This window comes from Rhipicephalus sanguineus, chromosome 7 (genome assembly GCF_013339695.2).
Source record: "Rhipicephalus sanguineus isolate Rsan-2018 chromosome 7, BIME_Rsan_1.4, whole genome shotgun sequence".
NCBI classification, from domain to species: Eukaryota; Metazoa; Arthropoda; class Arachnida; order Ixodida; family Ixodidae; genus Rhipicephalus; species Rhipicephalus sanguineus.
The window spans coordinates 70,249,868-70,259,327 of NC_051182.1; the positions used below are offsets into that span (position 1 = coordinate 70,249,868).

A 9,460-nucleotide genomic window follows, 5' to 3' on the forward strand; every position below is an offset into this window, starting at 1 on the left:
AACTATTTTTGATGCATTTTCAAGTATTTTGATCCTTCTGGCGGAGAAGAGTTCTCGGCAATTCTACCGTTTAGCATTTAGTTCTTGTAAAGCTCAGGCCAGCTACGTTGAAAGGGCGCCATGCCGGTGCGAAGCCAGTCGGAACGCAACGAGAACTACTCGATTGTGCCGTTATAATTCCAGCACAGCGTATACCCAACGCGACATGTTTCGATTCCAACAACAAGCTTCGTTCTCTGACGCAGTTCCCAAGGACAAATACCCAAGTTGAACTCAGTACGGTCATAAGTGGGGAGGATGATGGCAGGACTGGACGGCTTCGACCCCGCCATGGCTGAACGCGGAGATTGGTCGCGAGGCGTCTTCACGAGCGCACCTTTCGACCAGTTGCCGCCGTGTACAGCCACGCCCGAGAACACGTGCCAGATTGTCGACCATATTTCGACATTGAACGAGATCCTCTTCTGCGCCGAACTCGAACTGCGGGAACTGCCGACACCAAGCGGGCATGTGTCACTGACGAGCTTGGCAGAGGAGGACCTGTGCATGCCTCACGACGCGGAATGGACGTTCAAGCAAGCGGTCGCCCTCGTTCACCAGCTGCTGAAGACGCACTCGTGCGTTCACCACGTCCACATTCACCGCGGCCTTTTCGCCGCGCACGCGCCCCTCATTTGCGACGCCCTCAAGTGCAACCTATCGGCTAGGGCATTGAATATCGATTTCAGAAGGACCATCTTCAACCGGGACCTCGACCCCGACTTCGATCACGTGGAACACCGGGACGAATCGGAGCGTTCAGAACAGCGGTCGTGCGACGAACTGCCGTCTGCTCTGTCGATTGTTCTCCGCGATTGCCCGTCGCTGACTACCCTTGAGGTGGCCGAGTTGCAAATGAAGCACGGAATGGCCACCGCGTTCGTGGCAGCCCTGAAAGGAAATCGCACGCTCAAAGAGCTGTCGATACACGGTTCTGTCGTATGCGAAGCCGAGCGAGACCAGTTCGCGCGGTACCTCAGCGAAACCGTCTCTCTTACCGCGCTCAGCGTAACGGCAGATGACGCCAGCAAGCGAAACTGCTTCAACTGGATGGCCGAAGGTCTCCTAGTCAACAATACGATCAGGAACGTTCGCCTGAACAACGTTCAGTTCGACCAAGAGAACGCTGTGCTGGCAGCGCGTATTTTCGCTGAAAACGAAACTATACGGATCTTCAACCTGGTGTACTTACCGCACACTTTGTATCTCACACCGAGCACAGACTACGGCTTCTGGCTCGCGCCTTTGTCCAACAACGAGACGATGGAGGAACTGGGCCTTCCATTCTCGATCTGGAACTCGCAGCAGTGGGTCGACTTCTTCTCGGCCGCTTCGAGGAAACGGAGCCTGAAGAAGCTGACGGTTGCCCTACACGCGACCGACCATCGCTACCTGCCAGCATTGTGCGGAGCTCTCCGAGAAATCGGAGCCGAAGAGAAGGTTTCGCTGGGAACCTATTTCGTCTACCATAACCTGAATTTGATTCACTCCAAGGCCTTCTCGGACGTGGACGTGTTCTGCTTCGGCAACATCGTGGGACGGCTCTCGCACGTGCTGTTGGCGTTCGCTCATGTCACGTCCGTTCGCTTCAGTCTCAGGATGGCGGACGTGGCCCTCGCATCGTCCATCGCCGCGTACGTCGAAGCCACCGCGTCGCTCCGGAGGCTGCGGCTCTCCCTGTACACGGACGAAGACGACCCGCTGCAAAATACGAACGCAGCTTGGACGGCGATAGTGGAGTCGCTTTCTCGTAACAAGAGCGTGAGGGAGCTGGGACTGCACGTGGACTTCGACTGCGACGACAGCGACGTCGAAGACGACGTGGCCCGCGCGACCATACAGGACTACATACAGCGCCTCGCCCACGCGATCGGGACAAGTCGGAACGTGCGAAGGTTGCACTTCCGGGCGGAACATTTGTCCGAGGCGTCCGCCTTCCTTCGCCGCTTGTCGGAGGACGTCGCGGGCAACTACAACCTCGTACGTGTCGTCGTCAGCGGCGTGCTGGACAGAAAAGCGGCCCTGGCCTATCGTAACATCCGAGACAAGGCAAGTAGAAACCGCGGCCTGGTGACGCGTGCCGTGCAGTTCGCCAGAGGACGCCCAGTGGACAGGTGAGGTTACTTCACGTTCTTGCTGGGCTAGTTCAAGGCATGATTTGACAAAATTTTTGTAATGTTGTCGCGTCAATACAGACTGACTTGAACCTCGTCTTTCGCGACGGAATGACCACGCGTCCTGCGCACCGTCTTCGTTTCGGTGAAGGTCTTCATTTTGCGGTGATCAGGCGCATTTGTGAAAAATGCGACGTCGCGTGTTTCTACAATGTACAGCTTGCTTCTATATATACATATACAGTGTATGTGCGCATGCGTGTGTGTGTCAGCAAGTGATTGTGTTGGCACCAGTACTTTATCGATGAATCGTTTGTGCCGCTACTACTGTTATGTACCTACAGAATGTTACACAGATAAGCTGCTTGCATAAGCGAAAGATTGAAAATGGACACAATCTTATGCATCGGCCGAACGACAGGGGGAGGGGGGATGACCGGATGTCTTGACCCGCACCCCTCGGCTCTTTAGATATCAAACTTCCCATAAGCTGCAGGCAAAAATGCGCCTGGAGTGACCGTGTAATTGTTATCGCAATAAAATATGTGAAGCTCAGTCAGCTCCCTCTGACTGCCGTGGAGGCCGTTGATTACCGACGTGGAACCGTACGACACCCGCGCTCGCCCCGCACTTTTCCTAGCGTCGCGTACTTGGCAAAATGTTATGCGTCATGCGAGCGACTACCCTAAACAAAGTGGGCTTTGCCAGACTCGTGTCGTTTGTCGTTTCGGTTCGCAAATACCCTTCATTTACCCTACAATACTGCTCCACGCATAAGTGCAAGCACGTGTGACTCCACTGCAGAAACGATGGACTTGGCGGGAGGGTTACAGACAAAACCAGTACGGCGACCCGTAGATGGCGTCACAAACCATGTTTCACTCTTGCAGTCACTGCGCCGTGGCCTTGGAACGGGCTTGGCACCATGCCGGACTGCTGGAAGAGTTCGCCGAGCAGCTACTCCTCAGTGCGACAGACGCGTCTGCTGTGATTCGACGGGGCCTGAGGAGCACCGAAGGCCTCCACGACTTCATGCGTCTCGCTCGCGTAGTCCAGGACTGCGTCGTGTGCCATCCGTGCCAGGACGGTCGCCCTCAGCTGGACACCATCAACGAGGACTGCTGGAGGCTGGTCCGCCGCTACCTGATGCTAGACGACGTCAGGCTGGAGTCCGCGTCTCTCTTTCAGGGATGACAGGTCGTGCCACCAGAGGGGGCCGTCGATGTTCCCGAATAGGACGTTACCTTACGCGGCATGCGTTCTTATTTCCACGGTCACGTGGTCTCGTCGCACGAACGCCTTGCTTTTGCAAACTTTTCACAATTAACAGTTTAACATGAATACTTCATTTAATATACTGCTGCCCAGAGGTCCTTATGGTATCACTGAGGTGAGAGTTCATGCACGTTATGCACGTCAACGTATACATTAGTATAGAAAAATACAATTAGTTAAAAATTACGTGAATGTGTACTGCCACGGTATAAAGAATAAAACGCAGTAGCACAACAGTTAATTACGAGTGCAACTTAGCGCAACAGCAGTAAGGCAAGCGCAATGCATAGAATAAGGCTAGTGCAATTCAGCAGTTAATGAGCGATGGCATCAGTTATAACAAAAGAGGCGTTGGGTGGAGTTATCCTCCCCCCCCCCAACCCCACCTTATCCCTCATGAGCCGCTGCATTTTGTTGACATTTAGTGTGCTCCTACCGAACTTTGATCTCTACAATGAGTTTAAAAAAGAAATTGGCAGATCCCACGCATTGTGGGAATCAGTGTCATGCGAAGCAGTCAGCGAGTATACCACACTATGCTGCGTTTTAAAGACGATAGTCTTTCTTGGGGAACTTAAACGCAGAAATTTTGGTCTGTCTGTCTTTCTGTCTGTCTTTCTGTTTGTCGGCACGTCCCTCGATTCAGCCACTCGGCCAAAGTTGAACCACTTGCCCAAGGGCCAGCCGTCTTGAACTGGTACGGCTGTTCATACTTGTGAACGTTGTCGATCAAAAAGTAAATATCATGCATATCTGAGGTGCAACATCACTAGGTAAGTATTAGGTGGCGTGTTCCTTTAATAGAAAATGCATACATACGTAATTTTAAGGACCCTAGTTTCTTAAGCTGCGCTGAAAATGCATAAGAATGGAAGCTTGAGCGAGTTGGTATGCGTTCATCTTTGTTGAAACAGCGCTCACTAGACGACGACGAAGTAAAAGAAGGCACAGGACAGGCGCTGCCTGTCCTGTGCCTTCTTTTACTTCGTCGTCGTCTAGTGAGCGCTGTTTCAACAAAGCTGAAAATGCGACTGCGCTGAAATTTGCCTTCCTCCGTGCCCTTCGCACGAGCTCATTGTTGTGTTTCGGTTTCGGTTCTGTATTGCACTGTACGAATGCCATGGGTTGGTGTTGAAAAACTTTATAGTTTTGAGAAGGCCAAGAAGGTGAAAAAAAAATATTTAAGAAATGAAAAAGCAGCGTTGTGGGCGGCCTTCAGGCTGCCGGTTGTGGGCGCCGCTCTGGCGTTCCTGTTTTACCCAGGCGACGTGTAAATAAAAGTGTGTGGAGAGTACTCGTTGAGTGCGGACGTTTCTCTGCTTCAGCGCTTCGCGCCAAACCGCGTTTTCGGGCTGGCTGGCGTCCCCGCCGGTCGCGTTGGTCACCGCCGGTCTTCGCCTGCTGCTGCGCCGGGACTACCAGCACGCAACACAGCACTCATGTTTCCCGACGTATTGCCAGATGGCGTCCATATCTCACACAGCGCCTCTTCTATCGTCTTTACACGACATTTGCAGCGAAGCACGCAGATACGCGGCCAATCTTTTTTTTTTTTTTGCTTTGTCAAGCGTTACGAGGTGGACAACGTGTTATTGTGAATAGAGTTGTTAGGTGCACACCGTGCGCTTACCAGGCACGCCGACTACACTGAAATTTATGAAGTAACTTATGGTCTGACGTAGTCAGCACTCATGTTAGAGCACAGGCACAGGCGTGCGCACGGGGTGGGGGGGTGGGGGGGGGCAGGAGGGGGCAGCCGCCCCCTCCCCCTAGTCCCCTAAGAGGGGGAGGGCACAGAATCTGCCTCGTACATTGACTTAGTAGGAGGGGGGGCGCTGCGATGAACCTTCGCCCCCCTGATGGGGAACCCTGCGCACGCCTATGAGCACAGACGTCAGTTTTATTGAAACGAGGCGCACGCTACGGTGCAATTCACATTTCGCGTGCGATGCTATGAATATCATACGTAGCATTCGTTAGTGTGCTGGTCCGGTGTCAAACAACGCTTGAATACAGATTCGCTTGAATACAGAGTCAGTAGTTATAAAAGCGGAGCCAACACTGGAACGGAAATTGACGTTAAGCCGGCATGACGCCTGTATCATATTAGCACATAAGTAATGTTTTTACTTTGTTATAAAAATATATAGCCAGCACTCCAACCACAATCGACTTATGCTTGCATTTGTCGGGTCAACGCGGCTGATGCTCCATTTTCTTGACGCTCTCACGTTTAATTACCAATGTCTGTTCTCGCAGTTCCTGGGTAGATATACTGTGAATCACCTGTGGCCAGGCCCGTAGCCAAGAATTTTTTTCGGGGGGGAGGGGGGGGGGGAGGGGGCACTTGCTGAAAACCATGACTATTTGAGAAAAACACCTATTTTTATTATTTATTTTTAAACACATACTTCACCAAAATTTCGGGGGGGGGCGGACCCCTAGCCCCCCCCCCCCCCGACTACGGGCCTGCCTGTGGCGCAGACCTGCATACCGTGGCCCGTGGTATATGGGTTAGTGCCACACGTGAGTGAAGGAAAGGGTTTCATGACGTACACGCCAGGATTTTCTCGTTATTCATGTCATGAACAGACGGTCATTTTCGTCATACCCTCTTATGCCAATTTTGGTCAATACCAACTTTACCAATTTAAGGAGGCGACCACGAGAGCGCCCAGGCGTAGGCGTTGACTCAAGACGCAAAAATTGAAAACTAGCGTGGGGCCCCAAGGCGTCTTGGGTTACCAGCAAGACGACACAGACGCAGCGCGCGCCACGGTGCAGTATGATGAACAGCTTCCCGCATATATATATATATATATATATATATATATATATATATATATATATATATATATATATATATATATATATATATATATGTATATATATATATATATATATATATATATATATGTATATATATATATATATATATATATATATATATATAGACTAGATGTTTCGGAGCCAGCTGTGGTCACTCATGCGTCGGTCTTGTTTCTATCTACAGGGATCGCTGAACGTCATTATGAAACGTTCGCGCGAGATGCGTGCATTGCTTCAAGCCTTCACCACACGAAATGAATACTGTTTCAAACAACTCATTCTCAACTTCAGATGTGTTCACGGTTTTCGGAGGTTAGCCTTCGCGCGGTTCAGAGACCTTACAAAAAGATGTGGACGAGTAGTTACATAACATGCAATTGTTTCCACCAGGCCCGTAGCCAGGAATCTTTTTCGGAAGGGGGGGGGGGGGGGCACTTGCTGAAAGCCTTGACTATCACAGAAAAACGCCTATTTTCATTATTTATTTTCGGTACAACACCATGTATCATAAAAATATCGGGGGGGGCGGCCTCCCCCCCCCCCCCCCGCCTTGGCTACGGGCCTGGTTTCCACGGCAATTGAGTGCGCGTCGAAAGGGCAGCCGACCACAATTTCCCGCTTTTTCCTGATGAGCTCAATATTTAGCGTCCACCACGCTTTGGTCCTAAAGCTCCGGAGTACTTAAACAGCCCGCGCCTGGTCATCTCTTTATTAAATATAAAAAGATGACCAGACGGGTAAGGCAAGCCTCTTTTGTCACGCAGACGCGTGCAATCAGCTGCGCTAAGCTGAGAATCACGTTTGTTTTCGGGCGATCGCTCGTAACATGAAGTGAGGCATACACGATGCTGCACTGCTACCATTGCATTTACTTTGGTTTGCCTTGTTTTTTATAAAGGCAGAAGCCTGAGATGCGTGAGCTGCAGAAAGCTTGCAATGCCTTTGATCCTGTGGGCAGTCCGAAACCACTTTATGTGCAGAAAGCTTTCGGAGAGGGGCGGGGGAGGATCAATGCATGGACTGACGAAAAAGAAGATGGCTTTGGTTTTCGAGTCGTCTCAGGCGAAATTGCATATGGGACCATGTTTTTTATGTATTTTTTTCGTATACATTTTACCTATGTGGTCAGTTCTTCAAAATGTATGTGTAAGTCTTAAATATTGACATCGGTATTGGTGACAGTTAATTTCCTTTCCCTACTTTCCTCTGCAAGCTTCAACACTAGCTAAGGAGCAGTGTTGTTCACGTTCCTCTAAAACAGGAACGAAAGCTCGTTCCTCGTTCCTTCCCAATATTGGAACGAGTTCCCGTTACAAGTTCCTCTAATGAGAAAGGAACTCGTTCCAGTTACATTTCGAAAATTGGAACGTGTCGTCACATTAACGTTACATTTGAATTTTTATTCAAAATATGGTGCCGGTCATTGCCGTATAACCCTGAGGCAAAGTAAAGTAAGCATTTTAAAGCTCACATCAAGCTACACATATTTTACGAATTTGACATCGCCGGAAGGAGGTTATATAGATAAAAGGAATCTAAAAAAACGCTCCTTGATGAATTTTTTATAGACCACCGGCCACACTACACACATGTCTAACTACAACTTTCGTGCTCGTCTATCACAAGTGCAACACATGGGGCACTTTCCACGTTAGTCTTTAAATGCGCAGTCAGAATACTGCTCTTCAGATATTCAACCGGAAATTTCCACACATACCTCAATAAAATAAGTTTTTCTCAAAGGAAACAGCATCGAAAGGAACAACACACAGGCGCTTAACAAGTGCTGATTCAATATTGCAGTGTGAGTAGAAACTAACGTCCAGGATACGTATTCGCAACTTAGTGAAGTCTCTCGTTCGCACTCAGCAAGAGCATCTCGATGTTGGTATCTGTCAGACAAACCTGTTTTCTCGTCAGCACTTCGTTGCCAATGTTGAAGAGCCGTTTCATCAAGCGCTTGAGGGCACTGCCGTGTTGTACACACATAGGAACAAAGTCGACCGAGGTCGCATATAGGGCCGAGGGCAGCCTCAGTGGGTGCAACAAGAATGTAGCTCTTTATGTAGTACGAGTATGGTTTATTTTGTGACAGACGTTATCGGTAAGGCGGCTGTCGAACTGAACTTATAGACCAATAGCCGCGGAGATAAGTCGCATGTTGAAGGTATTCCTGCCCATTCGCAACCATCGAAGGCACCGGACAGGTGCCACTGCGGCACCAGCGTCCAATGCGTTTCGGTCCTCTTCCCCGCCATCCATGCAACCGCTTGTAAAGAGACATTTGCCGACAGCTGCTGGCGGGGCATGCACGAGATACTAAAGAGAGGATCGAGCCAGCCGCTAATTACCACGCGACGAGAAAAAAAGATTCTCAGGAATCGGGCCGAAGCTTCGCGGTCGGCAAGCGCCCGGACATTAAACCAATAAAACGTCGGAAGCGTATGCTGCACGCGGTAACTCGTTGACTACCAAGGGATAGAACCAAAGTGTAACTTTGCCACCGTTACGTTGGGGCCCAAGACCATTCATGCGCAGCGGGAGGTCACCGTGCGGGATTTCGGTGGTTAGCACGTTGGTGCTTCACTCACATTATGCGGCCTCTAGCGTTGTGATTAGTTCCTCTGCCCCATGCGCGTCAAACACCATATTCGCGACGATGATTCGCGCTGTTCGAGGACTCCGCGGAACCACGCGCAGGCGCCTCGACTACGGTAAGTCGGCTCCCCCACTTTTCCCTATGCCGACAAGGCCATGAGGACGCGCGCGCACGCACGCACGCACGCACGCACGCACACACACACATACACACACACACACACACACGCACACACACACACACACACACACACACACACACACCGAACAAAAAGTCACCGAGGTAATAAAATAGCGCGCCGTTTCCTGGCAGTGGCTTTGCAGGGTTTCGATGAGTCTCGAATGTCAAGTGAATGTTCTCCAAGATATGTCTACACTCCAGAATGGCCCTTGATTGCTGTCACATTGGCTCACACACACACAAAAAAATCTGCTGTTCCTCCCACACATAAGGAACGCCGTTCCCTCTGCCGTTCCCATGTAAACGTAACGAGTTACCGTTACAGTTCCACCGATATTAAATGGAACGGTGGCGTTCCTCCGTTCCTCCCAAAAGGAACTAGTTCCTGGAACGTCGTTCCTTGGAACGCCGTTCCGTACAACAC

General features: G+C 50.5%; 1 protein-coding gene across 1 annotated transcript; it reads left to right on the forward strand.

Annotated features, from left to right (window-relative positions):
• Positions 1-297: 297 nt before the first annotated feature.
• Positions 298-3,350, forward strand: LOC119400715 (uncharacterized). Its single transcript, XM_037667710.2, has 2 exons — positions 298-2,153; positions 3,044-3,350. The coding sequence occupies exons 1-2, from the start codon at positions 298-300 to the stop codon at positions 3,345-3,347; spliced, it is 2,160 nt and encodes a 719-aa protein (XP_037523638.2). The 3' UTR covers positions 3,348-3,350.
• The last annotated feature ends 6,110 nt before the right edge of the window (positions 3,351-9,460 follow it).